Consider the following 26,253-nt stretch of genomic DNA (forward strand, 5'->3'; position numbering starts at 1 on the left):
GAGAAGCTGATGTTGTAACTTTGAAAGGGAAAAGTACAGGAGAGGGATACATTATTGAATACCAAAATCATTTTGATAAATGAGGGGAATGGTCTGAAATCAATAACAGAAAATTCAATAGAGACAAGTGCAGAGCACTACACTTGGGGCTTGTCTACATAAGCAGGTTTGTACAGTAAGCTAAAGCACGAATTTGCAGTACACTTGCTGCTGCATATTAACTTTTCATGCTGACACTCTTGCTAAGGAGTAAGTGTAACTCTGTGTGATGTCATTTACTCCACATGCTGCACAGAGTCTACATTAGTGCAGGCTACAAGTATCCACAAGGGAAGACGGCATAGAGAAGCTGGTGTGCTGTAAATTTGTACCATATCTTACTGCAATTTACCAGTGTAAATACTCCCTTAGGGAGAAAAAATCAAATACACAAACAGAAGATGTGGAATTATAAATTAGATAGCTGTACTGCATAAACAAGTTGCAGTCAGTATAAGCAGCATAGTCAGTGATAAATTATGAAAAATAACTATAATAATGGTATCATATACAATACTTACTAGTATTTAGAAAGAAACAGAAGAAAATTATTCATAGTCTGCTTTGCTCACTGTTGTATGACATCAGGCAGAATAATCTGTTTTTTGCGGAGATCCATGCTTGTAAGGTTAGTCATGTTTTAGAGCAGTCATAGGCATGCAGCCAAACATACTATAAGAACTGAAACTGCTTAGTCTAGAAAATTAATGTCTCATGGCTGAGTCTGGTAACAGCCTTCAGAGGTGTAAAGGAATCCTGTGAAAGAAACTCTTGTTTATTCTTTTAGTCCACACAGATTTGGAAGGAAATAATTGTTTCATTTTCAATGGTGATATTCGATACTATGGAAATGCTGAGGTATACCATGCTGAAGGGTAGAAGAGCAGGTCAACAATGGAAGCAAGACGTGCCAGTCATAAGAGCAAGCAGGACCAGAGAAAGAAGGAGAAAGAGAAAAGGAGAAAAGGAGAAAAGGGGGAAAGGAGAAAAGGGAGAAAGGGGAAGGGGAAGGGGAAGGGGAAGGGGAAGGGGAAGGGGAAGGGGAAGGAGGAGAAGGAGAAAAGGAGAAGGAGAAGGAGAAGGAGAAGGAGAAGGAGAAGGAGAAGGAGAAGGAGAAGGAGAAGGAGAAGGAGAAGGAGAAGGAGAAGGAGAAGGAGAAGGAGAAGAAAGACAAGAAATAGGAGAAAGAGGAGGAGGAAGAGGAAGTGTGGTCTTAGCATTCTTGAGCCTTTTTTCTGTGCAGGAGCTCAGAATTAGACAGCTTTGTAACTCCCTTTCCATTATCTCATTAAATCTATGGCAATGTAGATCTTTAAGTGGCCTGTACTTGGCTCAGACATATTCTTTGCAATTAGTTGCAAGGCAGCAACATCTATTGATTGAAGCCTGACAGCAAGTTACTGTGACTCTAATTTTATGTCTTATCTTTTACCATGCAGTTTTCAGTGTTTGTCTAACTTATCTTCTGCATCTTCTCTATATGTAAAAAGAGATGATGATATCATACTTATCATTCAAAGAATAATAAAAATATGATTTTTACCATTAGATATAAAACTATGCTTATATTTCCATGTGTTATTTTATTATTCATTTGCATATTGATTATTTAATTGGTGTTCTATGTTCTCCTGCTTATCCATATATCATTTGAATAACTGAACAAGTTCTAAAGTGACTTTACATCTTACAGGTTATAATGGGTTCAACACATCTTATGATCCAGATATCCTAAAAAGAGAAGTCCTTGAGTATACCACACCTCTCTTCCACAAAGACAGCAGTTGGAAAAGATCTAAAACTGAGAGATTAAACATCAGTACCTGCTAGAGAAGTGGCAGGCAAAGAATGAGCCTACAGACTGGCAATCACAACTTTATATTAGTCTGTTACCTAGAAACATACAAGAAATAGTAGAAAAGTAAATACAAATAGTATGTATTTACTAGCAATAGTGTAAAATTCTTTTATTGATTTCTTCTACCTCCAACCAAATCACTTTGCCTTTTGGTGATATTTAGATGCTTACAGGCAACAACTTCTTTATATCAATTTCCAGACCTATGAATAAAGGACTTTCTTATTTTTTATAGCATACTTAAATCTTCACCTGAGGATTAATTATAAGTACCACTACCACTGTTTTTACCTATTATTTCTAAATGAGTTAATGAGTCATTGGCTCAATTTTAGTAAAATACGTAATTATGTATCTCATCCCCTCATATGTGTAAAATGCAGTAGTGTGGAACGCTACTCACATGTGATATGAAATGGGTGAAATTAGTTCAACCAAAAAGAAGATTAAGGGAAAACACATTAAACAGGGAAGAAGGCACACCAGAAAGTAGTCAGAAAAGAACAATAAAGTATTTTTTATATATGACATCACAGCAGCAATCTAGAAGTAGGTCTAATTAATTTGCTAATGAAGTTCACAGGTGATTCTTACATCCGTGAGTTTAGAAGTGAATTAAAAATGGACCTAAAGAGAGAGAGCTGGAGAAAATAGTGGTGTGGAAAAGCAGCTACTAAGATGTCCAAAGTCTGCTACTTCAAAACTCAAATGGTGAGAAAGAGCACTGGAAAACAGTATAATTAAGGTTTGCCATATCTATTAGAAGTAATAGGGGACTGCTCATTAGAAGTAAATTGTTTGTAGTTTGAGACCTGAGAGATACCATTAGAACTATGAACATGCAGGGATTTCTTTAGAGAGGGGTGATGACACTCTATCATTGCGATTCCATCTGAAATACTGCATTCATTGGTAGTGTTTAACTGTAATACAGACTGAGGAAATGGGACTTATTCTGAAAAGACCAACCTAGTTCTTATGGAGTGGTTAATGAAAAGCAACTGTACAGGTAATATTTGTGCAATTAGCAAAATGATCTAACTGGAGAAAATTTGTAAGATTCCTATGAATAAATGAAAGGGAAGCTTTTACCTCAATAAGAGGAAACATTAGTTCAGGGATCTAAATTCAGTAACAGTATAGTCGGCAGGGAAAAAGTAGAAACTTGCTTGACACTTGTAAAACAACGGTAGAAAAGGTTTAAGGTAAATAATATTTCATTGGAAAAGGGAGAGATTACATAATAAAATGTTTCTCACTGTAATAGTTTTGATTAAAGAAATGGTAGCCAGCAAGTAAGTCTCTGACACACAAAGGAGATATTATCATCCTATAATATGGATGGAGTTAGTACTAGAAAATACTGGTGAGCTCCTGAGAAAAACACAGTCCAAAGTTTGCATCAGATATCCCCCACAGGTTATTACTCCTGTTTTCTGGAGGGCTACAGATAACTTATTGAAGTTCATCAGCTAAAAGTATTCATTAATCGTTCTGAAGTCATGGAAGATCCATTTGGGAATCAGCTTGTTAAAGTGTCATTGGCACACCAGCTGTGTTGCTACTGACTGCCCACATTATTAACTGGGAATGACCTACAGGTCATTAGCAAAATGAAGACTACGGCACCTGTATCACACAGCTATATATCAGTCCCTTTCATACAGTTTATGAGTGAACTTCACACTTGGAGGGTTAAAATGAATGATTGTTACATAAATGTCCTTCTTATGCAACTAGATTAAAAACAAACAAGCAAACAGAAACAAAACAAACAAACAAAACAAAATTAAAAAAAAAAATTCATGAATATGAGATCATCACAATCCCTGCCAGCCAAGCTCTATTATTTCTGTTTCATTCATCATCAGCAACAACAGTACTGGGTTCTAAATGTAGCCAGTAGAATGGAGTCCAGAGTATTTACCACTGGAGGGAGTATGTTGCAATTATTGAAACTTCCTTGCAAAAAAATCCAGCTTTATTCTCATCACTTTCCCACTCTATGACTAATAAAAATCCTCCACTTCCACCCAAGAAATTGAAAGATTCTTAATAAATATGGCATAATAAATTTCACCACAACTATAGCTGTTGGATACTCTTAGAATTAATATGACTTTTATTCACACTTCGTAAGTGACCTAATTTTCCCTTAGGTTACCTGTTTCTAAGTAGGCTTTTGCATCTCATTTTAGATTTGCTGTGACCTAGATGAGGAATTGAAGGTCTCATGTTGTTTATGCCTCTGCCAACTCTGTTTTTCCTTTTTTTTCTATGATGAACAGATCTGTAAGTGCACTGGGCTTTTCCCAGGAACTCAGTACCCCGTCCATAAAATACTAGACAAAGTATCTAACTTACTTTTTGAAATGGATAATTTCCACATCTTTGTTGATGTCTATGACGTGTTTCAACTTTATGCAATTTTTTAGTCCCTCTAATTTCCTGTTAACAACAAGCAGAAGTTCATTTCACAGACCACTAAAGCCTTCCCTCATAGCAATATCCCTACTTACTACATGGCTGAGGTAGGAGCTAGGAATAAATCTCACACATGCTCCATCTTCTGAAATCCTGTCTTTGACAATTAGACTATAGCTTTCTCAGAATTAAATTTCAAGTAAGTTATTAATTTAGCCCCGATATAAAGCACCTACAAAAAACTACATTTGTTTCTTTATCCCACGGGCAAATTAAGATAAAAGATTTAAAATTATGTGTAGCATGCATAGCATATGAGCCCAAGCTGAAGCAGAGATCCACTGGCTGTGCCCATCTAACAGAATTAAAAAATAATATAGACATATTCCAATGAGAAAATAAACTCCTGCACAGAACAAAGTGATCTCCTTGTTGGTTTGGGTAATGATAGTACTTAATTTAGTAGGGAATATATAAAACAATGAAAAGTATTTCTTTTGAGTGACAGGATGCATCAACCCTTTTGAAGGGGTTATGCTACACATAGTAGATCATATTGGCAGGTGTGTACTACCCAAGGAAACACAATACTCCCACGGTCCTGTAGTTTATTGTATCTTCACAAATTGCCATTTAATTTTAATGATTGTTCCTTTCACAAACACCAAAAAGTGTTAACCTTATCCATAGATACTGAGTTTCTCAAATTTATGTGTAACGTTAACTAATTGTGGATTTTAGCATAATTTCAGTAATATAATCCCCATTCTTGAAAATGTAAAAAACAAACAAACAAACAAAACCAAACAAAACCAAAAACACACACACCAAAAAAAAAAGAAAAAAAAAAAAAAAGAAAGAAGCAAAACAAACAAAAAAACCTCAACGTTTCTATTAGGCAATAGCCTATGCTTCTGTTGTCAAAATGGTTTTGGAAAAAGTGTTCATACTCATACTCAGTGGTAGCAGGTAACTCCTCAAAGGGCTTTAGTATAAATGATGTTGATCAAGGTTTTCATTTTTTAATACATACACAAAATAAACCAATTTCTTCACTTCTCATGAGTTTCAGACTGTTACAGTGGAATCAGAAGTTTTGCAAAGGCTCAGGAATGTTTGTTTTCAACTGATGTATACATGAGTACTTTAAAAATTATACTTTTTTAGAACTCTGCATACTTTTTAAAAAAAAAACTAAAAAAAAAAAACTATTTCATAAACAATATGTCTCAAATTTATAAATACACAATTTACAAGAACTCTGCAGTACGCCATTTTGAAAATCAAAAGTTCTTGGCATCAAAACTGTTTCTGATAGGTATTGTATATGTTTCTGTATTATGCATCTCCTAGCACAACCGATCCTTGATGCAGCCATTTGAGACAGGATTCTCTTCCATTTCTAGATGCAGTCAGATACAATTTGACCACTTCTGCCACAGAAGGACATGGAGGACTCATCAGTTGCTAAGACTGAGGTTCAGTGTCTTCTGGTGAAGAATAAGTCTTCAGATCAGACGCCTGAGATTTAGGTTGGTTTTGCCATAAAAGTAGCAGATATTTTGTAATCTCTTTTTTCCTCCAAAATTATCTAACACATTTTTTTCAGGGTAGTTTACAATAGTCCTACAGGATTCCAAGTTACAGCATAAGATTCAGAATGCAGGAAGTTGTAGAGATTTGATCACAGTAAAACTGTTCTCTGCTCTCCTATAAACGGAGTTTGAACATTTCTTAGTTCATTGTAAATCAATACAGTAAATTTAAACAGTTTCTGACATCATAGTTTTTAAGTAAATGAAACTTTGAAAGACAACGGCTTTGTAAAGATGAATTTATTAGTTTGCTTACTATCATGCATACTTGGGAAAAGGGCAAAAAGGGATAAAACTTTGAGTGACTTCACAAGGAGGGAAGAAATTATATTTTCTGTCCCATGCTGAAGTATTTTGATAAAACTAACAAGTGAAAGTCTTCCAGCTTTCCATCACTATTTAGAACTTTGATCAGTGATTTTTGCAATATAAAACCACCTGTTTCCTATATCTTAGATTCTTTTTCTCAGAAGCACAGGAGCTGACACATAGGTTCTATCACTACCTATCCAAGGCAAATTTAGCATATTGATCTCTGCTCGAGTGCATGATCCATGTATTTTTGCGACATGAATAATTGGTTTAATTAAAATATTCTTATTTGTGACTTCTCTATGTAGCAAAAGTAAGACAAAAAGTATGCTTTAAATGTTGGTGGTTTTTTTAAAAAAAATAATTAAACAAAAACAGTCCCTTCATTTCTTAAAAACAGATAACTCAACCTTCTTAGCCCTAAAAATATACTTTTAAAGATACGCATCTTTATTACATCCAGAATTAGTGAGTTATAGTGAGGCAACCTTTGCCTGGCCCAGCACTCTATTAAGGCATTGTTCATGACCCAGATACCCATATATACATTGTTTAACTGAATAAACATATTCATGTTCATTAAATTCTTTTTTCAAATAGCAAAACTAAAAACATTCTCTAGCAAAGTTAGCAAACAGGAAATATTTCCCAAAGAGACTGAATGAAAAGCAATGAACTAGCACCTAAGTAACACATTATATATTTTGATATCAGATCACTATTTCACAACCAGATCACCAAAAGAACTCTTCCAAGTTCAAACTCAAGAATGCCCATGAAGAACAGAAAGCTCTTCAAAGGCTTAAGATTGAAAATACAACTGATTGTGACAGAGACAGATAAGGTACCAGCTACCACAATTAAAACAATCAAAACCATTGCATGATGAATAATTCCTTCTTGTATTGATGTTATTTGAAAAGCTGACAAACATATATGTGAACAGAATGTATCTACTTCATATATTTATGGAACACTAAAAAAAAATATTGAAACTGTACTGCTAATAGAATTTCACATCCCTTTTCCAGAAATAGAAATGAGAACACAGAGCACGTAATGCTCAATCATAATACAAATTGCTAAATTGCTAATCATATTTAACACTGGAATTCTACATACTATTAAATGGAAATTTGTATTGAACTCAATAGCAAAATTCCCATTGACTTTAAGAGAGATAAGATTTTACTGTTGGTCATAGCACAAATTACTTTATGGTTTATATTCAGAACAGCCACTTTCCATAGAGCACAAATGAGGAAACACTACCAATATAATCACAATTCCTGTCAAAGAAAAAAAAAAAAATGTATCTCAGCATATTCCTGAATGAGATCAGAATCTGGACTATATGGCTTGTACAATTTATTTCTCCAAATCTACACAGGGTCCGGGGCCACAAGTTTGTCCTGGAAAATACCATATACAATGAAGAAATTCCCACAAGCATATCTGTTTACAGAAGCCGAAGTAATAATAATGAGGAAGTCTCCTGTCCTACTTATACTTCAATGGGACAATATTTACTTGCCAATAATGTTATCAGTTTGCTTTGTTTCATTCTCGTTTAGGTTCTGCACATTTCAGCAAGAGAGGTCCACAACAGGAAGTGGTTTCAAAGTTCTGTTCTTCTTGAAACATTAGTTTCTGGGGACTTTGGAGAAGCTGTTCATGATGCTGGGCATATTTGGAAGCCGACCCATATCAGCATTCACAGCTTTGACACAAGAGCACAGAATCTGGGAGTGAGGGTGGAAGGGAGAAGCAAGCATTGCCACGAATGATAAATCTGAAAGATATGAGATAAATACTGAGTTCTTCTTTGGGCAGCCTTCTTTTGGGCATGGACTTTTTATAGTTGCTGTTTATCTGGATGCTGGGGGTAAAGTATGCCACTATACACACACACGCACACTATAATCTATGAGCTTTATTTTTATAGGAAGAAAATTTCCTTGTACCATAAAAAGGGATCTCTTCATTCCATAAGGAGCCTCAGATGAGGCTAGAATTAAGGCAAAGGCCGGCCTGTGTACATGTGTACACAGAGAGCAGCTCCATGTTTTCCCACTTCTAAATTATAATGAATCATTTTTAACAAAGCCCTGCTTCTGTAATTTCTTGTCTGAGTAGGGGCTTCCACCCATGTTAGCAAGAACATTTGGTAATAAGACCTTCTTGCTAGGAATAGGGCCCAATAAATTTTTTATATATTCTACATATATGTCTATATTTATTTGCACACACACACACACATATACACACACAAACATGCACACACACAGATTTATAAATATATGTATGTATATATACATCTGCAAAAAGACAAGATTGAAAACCATGTCAGACTTGGAGAGTTATCCACTTGCCAGAACCATTTAAACTACTATCTACACAGTACATATTGAAACTCAACTTTAAGATTTTTTTTATTTCTATGTACAGTTCATTTTTTTTCTCTGGAAATAAAATATCTAAATACAGACAGACTGTAATGTCGTATATGTATAGCTTTCAACAATACTTCAGCTGAATAAATGCTTTTTACATAGTTCTGTCTTTAAATGGAGTTTACAGCTACATTGATAGAATGGATTCCTCTTTTCCTTGATTGTTTTTAACCAATAACAAGCAGAGAGACAATTACAAGTTAATATTAATAAGCAGCTCAAATAACACTGGTTAAATTATGTACAATACAAACCATTCATACAAATGAAGACTAGGATATTGAATTTGTTACAATATTTTGTAATAAAGATAAGACAGCCACTTACAACTTACATGTTCTCTGCCAGGCATTTCACTTCATAGAGATCAGTAGGAAAGTTTATAAGTAGCTTAGCTGGCCTAAACTCAACCAGGTTTAAAGAATCAGAGATTAAAGGGTCAGAGAAATATGACACCAGAATGTCTGCCCACATGTAAATTCAAAATGTTTGCCCATCTTTACTAGTAACAAGCTCACTCCATGGAAGAAGAGCCACCTAAAACCACCTCGAATGTGCCTACTGTATGCTGGAAAAAAGTCACAATACTTTGCTGTGTTCATATAATAAGGAATACTGAACTCTAGATGCACATTTTTCCCACTTTAACAAGTATTTACTCCTACAGTAATATTTACCAGTACAGCTACTCCAAGCAGTAGAATGCATGAGTGGGGATTATTGATTGGCGTGTACTCAAAGGACTTTCAAAGAGATTTCCATAACAGTCTGCGTTAGAAACCATTCTTTGTATAGTTAATCCATTTTGCTTGAAAACAGGTTATCCTGAAACCTTAGATATCAGAAAATGAAAGCTTTCTTAACAGGAATCTCAATAGCTGTGAGCTGAAAAGAGTGTGTGTCTCTGTGTATGTGTATGGTTTTATTTCAAATCCATAGTGATTTACAGCTAGATTGATACATGGAGCTGACTGGGCAAAAATTACATTAGATTGTTTTCCACTAACATATTTGCAGCCATTTGACATCAGCAGCAGCAGGTAGACACATTCCAGGCAATAGATGTGGCCTTGCTCCGTGAGGTTGCAGCCCTGTCATACGACCTCTTTTATTCCCCAGGCTTCAGTCTCAGACACAGGTTGGTCCTCACCCTGATGGGAAGTAGGGTGTGTCACTGTGGTAGTTGTAATCAGGACACACCTTCTGTACTAGTTTATAATCTGTACTATAAAAGGAAATGTAAATACAGATTACTTTAAAGGGCTTGGAGCAGAGCCATGACACATGGCTTTGGGTCTGCTCCTGATAACAGGTTTTTGAAGGGTCATAGTTGCAGAGTGTGTTCTTGGTAGCCTTGTCAACTTTTTCGTACTCGATTCGACAGTTAAAGGACTTGGAATCTTTGGCATCAATCACCGTCTGTTGTGCCAAGTCAAATTCCACTATTTTTGTAGGGGGCACTAGGCTTACAGATACATTCCCTTGACCAGTGGAGTTATGCCTGAAGTAAACACTAAACGTCCCATTGCCATGGTCAACGATTTTCCCTGTTATTAACAGATTTAGCTTCACAGTCTTGATGTTGGAATGAAAATCGCCCCAGCCAAACATTTTCTTAAATTTCCCAGTCTTGACAATGGGCCGCCTCTTTGCTCTGGGCCGAGGCTCTTGCAGGTCTGTGGAGTTCCTCAGCCAGTCCCAGAGATCTTGCTCAGAATAAGTTTCTGGGGCATCATACCGCAGGTCCAAATCTGTTTCATTTTCCTTTCCACGAAAAGTCTGTGACAGCAGTCGGCTGATGGACAAGTCTTTGCTACTTTCTGTCCATATGTGCTTTAATATGGATTTGGAGCTTCCTGATTTTAGAAGTTCTGCTTTTCCTCCATTTGTTAAATTTGCACAAGTAACCTGAAAAAGAAAGAAGGGAAGAAGAAAGAAAGAATATCTTGAGATACGCAACACGTATGATCATTCACACCTGAAACCAAAATGATCAGATTTCAAAATCATAAGGAATCTTTTTTTTATAAATTAAATTGTATATCTGTACTCAGTAAAGCAAAACAGAAATATCTATTTTCCTCTTCTTTTCAAGTAGTTATTACTTAATTCTCTTTTGCCAGTCTTTTACAGTGGCCTTCAGATTTAATCCCAGCCATTCACTTTATTCTTCATCCTGAAAGTTACTTCTCTTATGATGTCTGTAAGTGATGAGTATGTAACAAAGTACTGTAAAGACTAAGGTACACAGCCATGCCATCCTCCAGTCTATATGTGGCTTTCACTGGTCATTTCTCCTCTCAGAGTGACATACACTTGCTTGAATGTTCTCTCTGCAAAGCGACTGTGTCTTCTACCTTCAGAGTCACATTTGTTTATTTTTGCTGCCTCTAGAGTCCACTGTCAGGGTGCTGTCTTGGTGGTGCCAGCCTGATCATGTTCAGAGTCCATGTCATTATAAATCTAATAATATCTAATAATATAATTCCCCCACTCCTTTTATGAGTACACATGAGTCTGTGTTCTTTACAGGGACCTTCAGTCACAACTACAATATAAATAATAGAATAATGAAAAATTTAATGAGTTTTGCATCAACAGCTGTACATACTGTGTACTGTACCTCAGTTTATGCAAGAGGAGTCACAGTCTTTGCTTACAGTTCCTTACAGATTAGCCACTGATTTGCCTTGTGTGTCTCTAATATGACATACATTTCTCCTTCCTCACTTCACTTCTTTTTTCACACCTACCTCCCCAAATCAAAAAGTGACCTGTGCAAGACAAGAAGCCATTTGTGTATTTACAATAAGAATAGGGCCACTAATTTAAAAGTAGTATTAAAAAATTCTGCAAAATCACGTTTTTTTGAAAGAGACCAAGTTCCTACAAAATCATACATCTAAGACATCATTTTTCACTTAATTTAGTGTCAGAGCAATTTGTCTAATTTATATTTTTTCACTTTGACTTAATTGTGTGAAAAACAGAGAACAGATGCATCCTCACAGCTGCACACATGCAGCACTGTTAGAGAGTCTGACAGAGTGTAGCAGGGAGGGCTGGAATTGGCAGGGGGCAGCAGGTAGGTGGGAAGGGACTGACAACACCCTTAGTCCCACTTCCCCTAAAAATTTGCACCAGACACTCTTCCACATTTTTTAACATTTTAACTGCTCTGAAGAGGATGTCAAGTTTCTTACTTCTCTTTTCAGGGCTACATCAGAGATTCTGACTATGTCTGTTTCATTCCTCTGTTTTCTGGAACTGATTTACATGCTTTTACCATACTTGCAGTTACATCTTTCTCTTCACTTAAAAATGAATTTAGTGTATTCCCAACCCTTGGAACCCATTGGAAACCATCTAGTATTTAAATCATGTCCGCTCCCTACTGTTACAACTGGACGTATAATATATGTCACAGAGGATATCTATCACAGCATGGCCTTTTCATTCCCTAACAATCATGGAACTGAAGCATGCTTTCATTAACTTCACTACTTTTTCAAGGTCAGCTGAAGGCACATATATAAAATCAGTCTAAATTTTCTTAATACACTGATCACATAGGAGGTATGCCGTCATCCTTTTACAGTAAACAAATAGGTAAATAAATCTGTCACATCCCACATTATACCTCCATAGTGCATTTCAGGTTGGGGGACCAGTAAAGGTAATAGATACAGTATGCGTTTATTTAGGATTTTGCCAAAGTGATTACTTCCTCCTATTTTAAATGGAAGGAAGTATTAAAACACAGACTAGCATTTTGATAGCCAGTTTGTAGCTTCATCTTAACATCAACACAGTGAGCCAGGAGAGAAGCTGTAATGAAATTCACTGACGGTGTGCTGGTTAATGAAGCAGCAATGAAGATGTCACATGGAGGGAGAAAGAGACTCAGAATATAATTTTGCTGTGGCATATAGAGAAGGAGTGCAAAATAAGAAAATAAATGTGACCAAAAGGAAAAATGTGCCTGTCTAGCATGAATCTGTCGAATCACTATGAATCTAAGCAATTAGCTAGCAGAGCTACTATACCTGCAATCTATGGGTAGGATACAGATTGCTTACCACTGTATTTTTTTTTGCTCATAGCTTGTTTTTCCTTTGTTTTCCTTTCTGCTTCTGATGATTTACATTTCATAGGATTACACTACAAGTTCCATGTAACAAAATGTAATGGTATAACAACCTTTTAAGGAGAAGGTCTCTTTTTTCAGATGTATAAAACTGAACACCTAGAAAAGGAAGTAGGTATTTTCTGAAATAGTTGCTGACTGATCCAGTACATGTGTTTCCTTGAAAGACAGTATATTTCATGGAAATGGATGGTTCAGATTACATGCATGCTATACTGCTTCACCTGATCTAACAAATACAATTGATTGTTACTGTCATTGATTTTGTAATACCTGAAAGGCTTCTAGTCATGCAGTTAGCCCCAAGACCTCTATTTGTGATTTTCAGTGAGGGTAACTGTCTGCATTCATGATTAAAGGCCTGAACCTGCCCTCTCTAGTCAAGTGTCTGGGCAAGCACTAGAAAAAACAGCCCACAAGGGTTAATAAAAAAGCTCTAGAATTCATTGTTTTTCACTAACATTTTCCAGCCAACTGCTTTTTCATATACTGTTAGTATACTATGTGCTATAGAAAGCAGCTATATGTATCCTCAGAGATTCACATACCCAATAATACAGAGCATTTCTGTGTAATAGAATTTCTGCAAATGCAGCAGTTATTTCCATGTGACCTAATCTACAATTTTCTTCCATCTCTTTTCTTTCCAACCACAAGGCTGCAATATACAGGAAAGATAGTGTATAATAAATCCATGAGATTTTGCACTTAGTAGTGTGAAAACTAGATTACTGAAACATAGACCTATTTTAGCAGTACATGAAAAAACTGTCAATTTAAAATGGCTAATGGAGAGCTAAAACACTGAGCCGTCCAAATTCTACGTTGACTTTTTTGTCCTCTTCCTTGAGTATATTTGCATGTAATTCAGAAACTTGCATACTCTATCAGCAAGTTCACTATAACAAGAGTTTTCTTCTTTTCCACAGCCACTCGTAGGTGAAAGATCTAAAAGTTTGGTGCACTAGCATTGAGGCTGGCTAGGACAGAGTTTATTTTCTTCATAGCCGTTCATACAGTGCTGTGCTTTATATTTTGACCCAAACACTGGTAACACACTAATGTTCTAGCTCTTGCTGAATAGTGTTTGCACAGTTTCAGCGTCTTCTCTGTATTTCTCTTGGCTCCTCAAATGAATAGATTGGGGGGTGTGCAAGAGGTTGTGAGAGGACACAACTGAGCAGATGACCTGAACAAACCAAAGAACTATTCCATACCATGTAACATCATGCTTAGCAACTGAAAGGAAAACAGTGGGGTTTAGGGAGAGTTAGCCATCGTTTGCTCAGGAACTGGGTGGACATCACTCTCCCCATTGGAGATTATGAATGTTGCCTTTGCATCACTTGTTTTGTTTTGTTTTCTTCTCTATACTTCCACTTATCCTTCACTTAATAAACTTTTCTTTTAAATCTTGATCCCCAAGTTTTCTTGCTTTTATTCTTCCTTTTCTCTCCTTCTGTCCCACTGGGGGAGGCGGAAAGTGAGTGAGTGAGGTCTGGTGCTTAGCTGCCCACCAGTCTTAACCCACAACGCTTCTACAGTGCAATGTATTAACATCTCAAAAGGGCTGAGGAGGTGGATTTCCTCCATGACTCCATAGCTAGAAGTGGTTTTGTATGCTCATGATGTCAGCAGTGTCCATACAGAAAAGAAGTAAGGAGCAAAAAGACTTAGAAACGTTTATCCAAGGTTACAAATGTCAGTTGAAAAGCACTCAGTAAGCATGGCAGATGACCTTCAGTTCCAGTCTTGTACTTTTAATGGAAAGTATGAATATCCAACACATAGTCAAGTTTACTGATATCAAAAAGACAGAAGGAGCTGACTACCTGGAAACACTTTTCCAATTAATAATGACGTATTGTTATTCCGTTTCTTCTGATTGTAGGAAGGAGCAGAAACAGTGGTTTTACTGGGCATAATTAAAAAAAGCATAATTAAAAAGACAGGAATTGATCTGCAATTCATTTTTACTCCATTAAAACAGAATACTCCGTAGATTCTGTATCCTCCTTTTTGAGGGTCAAGAAACTTTTATAATGACGTTTAACATCATTAAATATATTTTAATGAATATGTGTAGTTCATTTAGGACTTCCTAAAGGATACACAGTTTATTTGTCTCAGAAATTTTTGGGTTCTCTTTCAAGATACCAAGCCCTGAATGCTTCGACAGGTCAAACTTGAACATTTGGAGCAGAGAAAATAAAGTGGTAAATGGATCTTGGGAAGCCGTGGAGGCCTCAAGTGATGATTTAAGCCCTCTTTTCAGTGTAAAATCAACCATAGGTATATTAACATTAATTTAAGACATCAATTTGAGATTAAAAAAATAGTCATTGAAAGAGGTACAGAATGCCTCTTGATTTCTCACTCTTTTGCTTTTATTCTAGCTCTATTACAGTTCATTACCTATAATTACAGTATTGGTTTAGAAATTATGTATTTATTCCTCTGAATGTATGACTACTTGAGGGTAAATGAAAATGCAAACAAACAATCTAATGCTCAAGGTAGAAAATCTCTCTCTTCAGGTAAATAAGTAATCAAAACCCAGATCGTTTTTGCTGGCACAGAACTGTAAGAACTTGGCAGTGCTGTGTTTGCATGTGCTCTGTATAAAGAAATCAGAACTTTCTTTCCTCAGTCAGATATCTCAGATAAAGCACAGGTAGGAGAGTACTGATAAACATAACTATAAGCTAGACTTCTACCAAGGCAGGGCAGCACTCAGAAAATTTTAGCTGGATTCACTTTGCCCTTATTAATCCTGCTTGTGCATTAGGTGGACGAAAATTAGGAACCAGTTTACATTTCTACTTTGATCAATTTTTTTCCTATACCTGTCTACACACTGTACAAATTTAAAAGTGGCATGGAAATATTTTATTCAGTGAATAATTTCCAGGCAAGTCAAAGCCACTATTCTACAGAAATTAGGCCATAAAAAAAGAAACTGAGAATGCAAGTTAGTGAAGATTATAACAAGGGGGACTAAAACACAGTGAAGGAGTTGCACGTGTTACAAACTGGTACTTCAGAAAGGGAGGACAAACATGGAAAACCACATACATTAATATTTCCCAGAAACAAACCTCCCTACTCTTAACTTATAAGCCTTTTTGCTATATGACATGAAACAAATAAGAATGTGGATTGGTCAATCAAAAAAATGCAAACTCAGATGAATCTGGCAAATGGAACAGTAAATCCTGCTCTAGTGTATCAAATGAGAACATGAAAGTCACTACGCAGGATCAAACCAAAGACTCATTTAGAAAAATGTCCTGTCACCAACAGCAGCTGTAAGAGATGGCTGGAGGAGAGCAAGAACATGGCATGCATGATAATCCTCTAATTTCTTTCCAGCTGTCAAATATTTCTAGTTTCCTCTGCTATATATTCTTTCTGTATATGTTTTCCATCTCAGTAAACTACTGTTCTGTGCAGTTGTGTACTCTGACTCTTTGTAAACTTTTAACCTCCATAACACCCTTCAGCAATGAGTTCCACAGCTCTATTCTCTTATTCTTGGTTTTGAACCTGGCTTCTGCTGCCTTCTTTGGAGAACCCTTCATTCTCCAGATGGAAAATTCAGTCTCTATCCAAATTTCCCATGCTCCTCCTTACTTTCATTTGCTGCTACATTTTACATTTTTTTTTTCTACAAATATCAGTGAGTGGAAAACTTGGTGAATCCTAGCTACATAAAGAAGCCTACTTCAAGGACACCAATACATGCCTCAGATATACCTATTCAGAGTAATAAACAGCCTTGAGTACCAGCCTCCTGGGTCACAAGAATAATCGCTTACACAGAAGACATTCTATACCTGTACCTTTGAATTTCCTTATTGTCCTTCTCTGAAGCTTCCTCAGTTCTACTCCCAGTTCTGTCTTTAAGATGAGGAGTCCAGAATGGCACACAGTGTTCAAGATGAGCCAGAACCATAGTCTTGTATGGTGACAAATGACCTCCTACCTGTTCCCTCTTTTTCCTCTACTAATTAGTGATATTTTATTTGGTTTTGATCACTAATGGGCATTGAACTGACACTTACATGGAACTGTCATTACCCTAAAATCTCAATTCTGTTTATATACAAAGCTGGGATTTTTATTTTTTTTTCCCATGCGTTTCAATTACGTTTACTACCACAGAATTTCATTCCTTAATTTACTGCCTATTTACTAATTCTGATAAGATCTTTCTGACATTCCTCACTGCTGGCTCTTTTCTACTCCAAAATATTTTGTGTCATCAATAAACTTTCTCATTCACCTTTCCCAGGTCACTTAAAAGTATATTCAACAGCAGAGGTTCTTGCACAGAACCCTACAGAATCCATATGGGGACCTTCTTCCATTACTGACCATAGGAAAAGAAGCACCTGAAGTTTTCAATAATATTTTGTAAAGAAATCACTTGGGATCACTCACTTAAACATAAAAAATAGATTTTTTTTGTCACACAGAAACCAGACAGAAGGTGTTGGTTTGGTTTGGTTTGGTTTTTTACTATGTAGATCTATGTTAGGATTCATAAAAATCAGCTTAACACTATCTACTGTGCTCAGCTCAGCTTTAAATGCTGTATTTTTCTTGTTTTAATCTACACACTATTGTGCTTGTTCCAAATGGTCCCTGCTACCAAAAAAAAAAAAAAATATGGCTACCTGAGCTTTTCTCATCATTGACAAAACAGGGGTTATACAAGACCAGAAGCTGATAAAAATTCAGCTGATGATAGCTGATATAAATTCAGTGAAATTTAACATCATTGAATTTAGAACGCTTATATCAATTGATATCTGTTTGAGATCTGATTAGGAATCAAAGACTAATTAAAAAATGTGTAACCACAGAAAGATGAGGGCACTAATAAAACATCAGAGACACTATTTTGTTTAAACACATTAGAATTCTCAACAGTTGTTGATCATTAAATACTATGATATTGCAGTGAGCTGTTCTGCAAAGGAAAAATAACTAGCACAAGTTACAATTTAAGTGTTCTACACCATATAAATTGCCTTTTATACAGAAGTCTGAAAACTAGCAAGTCTCAATTTTCAGGAAATGCAAAAGTGATAGAACACCTTCAATGGTTGATTTCCAATGAGAATACTTAAGAATTACCATGTCAAATTTTGCTTCAGAGTCTTATTTCCTCTCCCTTGCATTCATGTTGAGTGTGGGCTAAGCTGTGACACTGCCACAGGTCCTGTGAATGGTAACAGACTGATGAAAGAAAGTGACAGCCTGCCACCACATGTTAGGAAAGAGTCAGAACATGTTCTGTGCCGGCCCAGTCCATGATCTGGTCTGGGAATCATGTCACTGATCACGTCATTCACCTGGAATTCAGAACTTAGATACAAACTATTCATCTAGGCTTATTCCATAATCAAGAGAGAGAAATAGAAAGAACTACCTCTGTCTCCATGAGCTATTGATGAACCTTCAAGGAGTGAATAAATGCTCTTCATATGGATGCCTAAGGGCAAGCAAGAAAAATCTGACCTATGGTGCATCATTTGCCCCAGAGAGAACACCATGGAGAGAACAGAAAGGCTGCCAGCTGGAAGCAGGACAATAATTGCTCTATCTAAACACTTTCTGATATAGTCTAGTCATGTTCATGTGCAATGTTCCTTATACATCTGTCAGCACGCTTAAGCTAGTGCTGTGTTACACATACAGCAAGCTGTGCAAATTTGCTAGTATTGTTCACCCTTTTAGATACAGGAAATTTCCCATGTGAAGGTTTCATTTCAGAAACAGTGCAGCTTTACACTATCCTGTTATCTTTCAGGTTCGATTTAATCATAAAAAGAATTTTCACAGGTATTTAGAATCTGAGAAACTAGTCTTCTGGAGCCTGTTTTGTTTGCTATTGACAACAAAAAATGTTTAGAAAGCAGGCTTTTAAAAATTGTTTAGTCATCTGAAGGTAGATGGGCACTTGAAATCCACCAGACTTAGATTGTAATTATGAAGACATTTCTTCAGGAAACAGTTCCCTAATTGGTATTTTTCTCCTTTTTTTTCTCTGCTTCACTCTGCCAGTGCTACCCTCTCCACTGTGGCAGTACAGCTCTTTACAAGAACCCATGACTTTCTTTTCCCTTTCACAAACTTCCAGAGTGGAAATCAGATTCAGAATTAAACATCCGGACTCCTTTAAGTGCCTGGAGAAGACTGGGAACTTTGAACCAGGAACCAAAACCACAAATCCACAACAGGAAGAGATGAAACACCAGCCCTAAGAAATATTCCACCTTTTAGTTTTGAAAAGCAGGGGTGAAGAAAGGTACTGCTGTCACTCTTGTCTTTCAAAGACAGAATCTTCTTGCTTTTCCTTCAAAGATGTAGCTCCTAGAGAAAAAGGAAGTCATTGCCTTTGCCTATTTAATTTAAGAGCTTAAGAACAGTAGCAAGTCAAACCAAAATTCCATCTGATCCTCTACGATGTATTCAACAATGACTAAAAGTTGGGTTTTGTCAAAGAATCCAAAATCAGTGAATGTACTACTTCGACCAGAAAATCTTTCCCATCCTCAAGCCTTTGCAGATCAAGGACTTCTTAAGCTGGTACTGTGGCTATGAATTTAATAACTTTCAACAAATATTGCCTACAAGAACTTGCCTTTTTCTCTCTGAAACTTCCAGCACCTGAAACACCCTGCAACTAGTAGTTCCACCTCTTAACCTCAGACTGCCTGAGGAACCTTCTCCTGTTTGTTATGATCAAGTCACCTTCTAGCTTCATTTGATGCCACTCAAATTCTTGTCCAGCAGGCTACAGAAAAAATGGCAAGGCAGCAGCATTTTTCCTGTGGGGTTCAGGCAGAAGCCTGATACCTGGATGTTCAGGCCAGGCAAAGCTGTAAAAGTTTATGGCTGGCAGTAGAGGAGCTTCCAGGTAAAACAAAAGAAAAAAGAAAAGGTTTTGTCTGAGTGACAGGTACTTCCACAACTGGCCAGTTCCAAAGGTGGTAGTCAAGGGCCAGGGTAAAACTGTGGCTTTGCAACACATAGGTAATACATGGACTCCCTCAGCTCAATTTATGGGCCAAATCCTGACCCACCACTAAAGTTAATTGTAAAAATCCTAGAGCAGCAGAAAGATTAACATAGCATAGCTTGCTTTTATTTTCTTGCCTAGTTAAGGCAGAATGGAAGACGTTTGATTTGTAAAACATCATCTATCATTCAATTTAGAAAATATGATACTAGCCCTCATAACAGTCCATGAACTGAAGGACCAAATGACTTACCATACGCTGTGAAAATCTTCCCATTACAGTATTACAGCTTTTTGCTTTTTGCCTTAGAAGTGTAGGGATTCAGCCCAAATATTTCTAATAGTGGAGATGCAAGTGAATTTCTGAAGATTTGGAAAAGGATTGAAATATAACTGTATGAAATATCCTATTAACTCTTGCCCTACGTTTTACATTTTTAGAAAGAATTTAAACTAAACTCTTGAAGCCTGCTGCCTATGTTGTCATTAAAGATTTTTTACTTCAGTGGATTATGACTTTTGAAAATTCACCCCATCTCTGTTCAGCAGGGGATTAAACTTCCATGGAATAAATTAAAGTGGGTTAAAAATGTCCAACAGAGTTTTAAGAGCCCTGTTTTATGCCAGTATCACAGAATTCTGCTAACTTTTAAATGAAAGTCTAGCTAGGTAAATAAATTTTGTTAAGGATCTATTGTTCTTGTACCACATTCCTATAAGCCTTCTTTTATTAATATTGGCTTGCCATTTTCTGCATACATGTAGAATGTAATATTAAATGAAATTAGATTTTATATGAAAGACCACGGAACCACATTTTAATCAAAATTTGCACCTTAGTTTGCTTTACATATAACACACTGAAGAAAATGTCCATTTTCATATGGGTAGACATATCTTCTGAAGAAGGTGAAAAAGATTATAATGTGTGATATCCAGGTACTATATAATGGACAAAGCCACTGTGCACTATTAAAATGCTCTATTAGTATTACTCATTTTCTACATACAGTTTCCCATCAACCACTGTTAATGTAAAAATTTAATAAAATTAAAATACTCCACCATTTTACAAAAATATCTTATTGCTCATTTGTCTATTACCACTTTTTTCCAAAGAAGAGCATTAGAATGTAGATACAGCCCAGTCTGTCCTGACTTCTCAGAAGTCTTTTGTGATGACAAAAAGAAAGTTTTCTTCTGTTTGAATTTCAACCAGAAGAAGAAATATGTTCCCTTTCTAACTGTGTTTGTTTAATAGGCACTGATCATTCTATCACTTTGTCAACGGATATCAAATTCTATTAAAATCCATCTCTGAGGAAAGAGGTATGTTTCTTTAATGTTGTTCTGGTAAGGAAGGGGACGATTAAACACTGTTCTACTGCAGGGTTAATCAATTAATTTTTATTGATATTTTCTTGGTGGTTTTGTTAAGGTCTGCTAATTCTTAGAGGGGTCTGCTTAGCAGTAAGCAGCACATGGGCACTGGCTCTGCTCAGCAAGCTCAGTGCTGCACATTGCTTTCCTGGCTATGACGTACATAAACATGTTCAAATGCTCCCAAAGTGCAGAGATTACAAGGAAATATGGATTGTCTTATTGGAAACTAGGAGACGACATATATAATATTTACAAGATCCAGGCAAAATTTATTCTTGATCTGAACAGCATTCTACCATCAGTGTACATTCGTTCAGTCAGGATACAGGCAGACCAAGTAGCCTCAGAAAAAGTACTACCTCCATTTGCTTACCTAGCTGGTCTTTCTGTGACTCTGGACACAGGTATCACAAGAGACCTATTATGCCATTAAGTGGAATACACTTACAGAATACTAGAAGGGGATACCGTACATCAATTTCTCTACCTCTTATGAACTTGTAATATTCATTCAGTGGGGTACTTGTTTGCAGTGAACTTGCATAGAGCAGTTTTCAGGTCTGTGATACCTTTCTGAGTTGAGCCAAACACACATTGTGAGGGAACCTAGCACAGCCAAACAAAACAAAATGGAACACCCAATAGAAGATTAACATTGTACCTAATAGTAGCCTTAGAATTTCTTCCTGCAATAGTATCATACCTAATTTGAAGTGAAAATTAATAGCCAGCAGGATTAATCAAATTCCATATGCAAATATCTGGCTCATGAGAGCCACCGTCCAATTGCTAGTGCTATCACTAAGGTCATTAATTTAAATTGAGATGAGTTAAAAGTCCTTTGGGCATTGACATATAAGTTGAAGGAGGTTATTCATTGCTATTTTTTTTGCACTGGAATGAAAAACTTTGGAAGAAAATGAATGAACATTGTTTCAGCACGCTGATTTCTAGGATAACAAGCAGTGCTGGGAGCATGTCTGTGGAGGACCATGAGTCCTATCCTGTAACACAGAGTAGTTCTGATACATTGCCTTAAATCCATATTAAGATGTACTGGAGCAAGTTGAATACAAGATAGTTCAAGGTCTAATAAACTGACATCTTTAGGATTATTTTACACCTGCTGACTTCTGCTGATCACTTTTGAATTACAGAAATACTTTTCTTTTTGCAACCAAAACCTGAGTACCAGACTTGCAAACCCTCCTGAGACATTTTGGTTTTCAGAAAAGCTCCAAACATTTCCATTTAGAAGAAATATTAGCTCAACTTAGAAATACTGGAACGCTAGAGCACTGCTTATACTGGTGCAAATACAGTACATTCTCAGTTTATCATCTCTTCAGCTCCCCTTAGAACTTGATCCATAACTGCATTTCTAGGCAGGTGGCTAGAAGAAATGTAGTCTTTAAAGGCAAATTATAATGGAGTGCCCTACACCTATGAACTTTCTCCAAATGCTGATGGCTTGAAATATTTTAAGTTGCGTAGTAACAGAATGACTGCAGAGTAATAAAGTAGTGATGGCATTATATTACTTTTCATACATAAAGAATAAAAACATAAAATTTATTATTCTGACCTTACACCATAAGGCTTTCTCAGGTATATAAAAAGAAAAAGAAGAGGACACCAAAAAAAATGGCCTATCAAAATGGACTTAGATTAAAGGGAAACCTGCAAAGTGTGGTTTCCAGAATTTTTCTGAATTAAAAAAAAAAAAAAAAAGAATAAAAAATAAGCTGGAATCCTTACAGGTTTGGGCTTTAGTATTTACTTAACAGCATGTTTTCATATCCTTAAAGTATAACAAGTTCAGGGAGAATGAGGCACTATTGGTGCCAAATCTGCATGACTCAGCAAAAGCAGTGGTACTGAAAATGGACAGAGACACAGGAACTTTTCATACCAAGCTCCAGAGAGCCTTCATTCTTTTTTTGACCAATACTTGAAGTTCATTCTGCTTTGACCTCAAACTGTTCTGAGCATCAGTAACCTGACAGCACTGAATTATTTGGGCCATTTCTCTCTGCAGTTCCATTCGTATAGCCTCCTGCATGATCGGGATTTCAATTGAGTGATACAGACAGGAATTAAGTTCTTTGCCTTTCAGAGAATAAAAAATTTCTTCAAAGACAGGTCAAGATCACCATATATTAATATATTGTTGTGTGTGCCCAAAAAAGCAAATAACTTTTTTCCATTGTCTCATCTTCTGTATCTGTGTGGCTGAGCAGCAGCACAAAACAATTTAACCTTACCAAGCAAATTTCATTTGTTATCTGCCAAATGCTGATACAATAGAAAACTATGAAAAAGCAATAAAATCCTCATTCTAAGGCAATAGGTAACATGCCTTTGCTATCATATACTTGCTAAATAACTTCCAATGAACTCGTAAAAGCATTTAATTTAAATATAAATGCTTAGTAGTTCAATTTTTTAAGGAGTAAATGACACTTCTGCCTGTGTTTCTCTGAAACGTATTTGCAGAATAGACATCCTTTCAAAACCCACAGTTAGTTATATGTTATTACTATTACTGCAATGCTCATGGACCAACCTGTGGTCTGGGTTAAGGTGTACTAGAAACTAAATATATATAGTCACTGCCCTTGAGAGCTGTCTCATTGAAACAAATCTGGCAAAGCCAAAGCTAAAAGAAGAAATATTGGTGATGTCCTAACTCAACTACGGAGCTAAGAGTTAGTACAAATTTCTAGATGTTTCTTTCCATTGTCACATCCAGGATGTCCCAAAAAATTTTGATTTGAATAACTGGTTGAGATACAAAATGGCAGTAGCTGTTTTAAAACGGATGCAGACTCAAGGGAAAAAATCAGCTCAGAAATTGGTTATGTTACTGAATTCACTAAGTCCATGTCATCAAGAAGCCTGAAACACACTTGTAGAGCATTAAGAGCTCCCAGTTTTCTCCAGGAGCAGAAACACCTGCCCTCAGTAGTGAGAAATGTTTGACATGTTCCTCTGATAAAAATTATAGTAATCATACAAATGTAATCTGTCTTCCAAAATATGAATCCCTCATTTCCCCCTTTATCCTTCAGCTGTCAGTCAACAGCTGTCAGTCCATTAGCTACCTAGTGAATAACAAGAATATTCTCCATTGTTTTAAATTAACTTAATAAAATATCATTTTATAATCTTACTGGGAACCAGCAACATCCTACTCAACTTATTCAAGCTACTGGCTCTTTACAGTCTTTTCTTAGTTTGCTGTATAGATAACTAAGACAAGGGACTGTAGGGCAGCAAGAAAGGTCCATTTGTCACTTGTTACAAAATCTTTTAAGCATTTTATCCACCCACTGAAACTTTTTTGTGCATTCATCTTATGGATGCTGTTGCTAAAATATGGAAGCATTTTCATCTAGTGAAATCAGTAACATCCTGGATGAATTAAAATAATAGATTTTCCAGTAATTTCAGAACAATTTTTCCAGGGAGGACAGCAGATACACCAACATGGTCTAAAGACATCATGTTTACAAGACAGACATTCTATCACTCACCAGTTGCAGGACAGAATGAGAACATCAAGCTTTGGACTTTACAGTTTTGCAATATCATAGTCTTAACCCTAACCAAATGCCTGAAGCTTAAGCCCCAACCTGAAACCCTAACTCCTCATTCTAAGCCACTACCATTCAGCTTCTCACCTAATCCTAACTCTAATCTGTTTGGTGCCCAAGAAGTAGAGGAATGGCAGGGATTGTATGTATAATGCACAAAATTTAGCTAAGACATACTTTCTCTACAACTACTCATGCATTTTCAAGTATGATCGTGTACTTTGAGTAATGCAGAATCAGATCCTTTGTTGGCTTCATTGACTACCACTTAACTAATTTTTAGCAGATTCATGTCAGATTAATCCAACTGAGGACTGATGACATATATTTAAAATTAAAAAAAAAATGACAGTTTTAAATTGCAGGTTCTTTTTCATTCAAAGCACTTAAAATAATCTTCAGCTATATTTGTGGTCCAAAATATTATTTGGTTTCACTCAGAATGAAAGATTTCCAAATATATCAACCGAATACAAAATGCTTAGGTAGAGAAACTGCAATTTTCAGCTTGTCCTTCAGTCCAAAAATGACAGTACTTTTTGCTGTGGGGAAATGCAGTAAGGGCTGCATGGCAGTTTCTGTGCCTGTTCAATTACTGCCCATTCTAATCAGATTGCCAGCAAGGGATCATTAGGAGTTTGGTGTTTATGATGTAAAATATCTACTAGGAATTGGATTTTGATCATCACTTCATTTTACAGCTGTTTCCTACTAACCAATGGAACAAAAGAGTGTTAATCACTCTTGACCTTTCCTGGATTTGAACTAGCAACTTAATTGCAAATCCCTACTGAGGGACTCAAGTACACTATAGAGCCCCTGAGGCATTCAGCTTGACCCACTCTGTTCAACATAGTTTTTAACCAACAGCATCATCAAGAATATGCTCAGACTTGATGATGTTAATTAGAGCTTTGGTTGTAGTTTCCAGATGAAGTATAGATGAAACAACTAGGAACACTAAAAATATCTGCCAAGCTCTAGGTGATTCTACATGAAGCAAAAAGTATCTGCAGCCAAGAAGATCTTGCAAACTCACACTACTGCACTGTCAATTTGCTCCTAAGAAATGACCAACACTTGGCAATTAGAATTCTTAAGGGGCTGGGTGAAAATCTGTTAGTTTTGGCTTGTATCAAAATCTTCCCCCAGATGGTAATATAATTCCAAACCAGCTGAGATACACATTATGTTGAATTTCATTGTAAAAAGAGGATCATACAGCAAAGAGATGAACAAAAGGTTTTCCCCTCCTCAAATTTCAAGCTACAGCAAGAAGAGCATTTTCTTTGAGGTTTTGGTTTTTTTTTTTTAATATGATTATCTTATCCTAAGTTCCTTATCTCCAGATCTAATCTTTTTCCTTGGTTATTTTCAAATTTACATTCAATTATATTTCAGACTAACATTCACTAA

General features: G+C 36.3%; 1 protein-coding gene across 1 annotated transcript in view; it reads right to left on the reverse strand.

Annotated features, from left to right (window-relative positions):
• Window positions 1–9,827: 9,827 nt before the first annotated feature.
• The window catches only part of NXPH1 (neurexophilin 1), a gene marked incomplete at both ends in the record, with an annotated part of 136,358 nt that continues 119,932 nt past the window's right edge, over window positions 9,828–26,253 (reverse strand). The window contains one exon of the mRNA XM_082045271.1: window positions 9,828–10,589. Coding sequence (XP_081901397.1) covers window positions 9,828–10,589 — 762 coding nt within the window. The remainder of the gene's footprint in view (window positions 10,590–26,253) is intronic.

Source organism: Streptopelia decaocto, assembly GCF_964273445.1.
Source record: "Streptopelia decaocto genome assembly, chromosome: 2".
In the NCBI taxonomy this organism is placed as follows: domain Eukaryota; kingdom Metazoa; phylum Chordata; class Aves; order Columbiformes; family Columbidae; genus Streptopelia; species Streptopelia decaocto.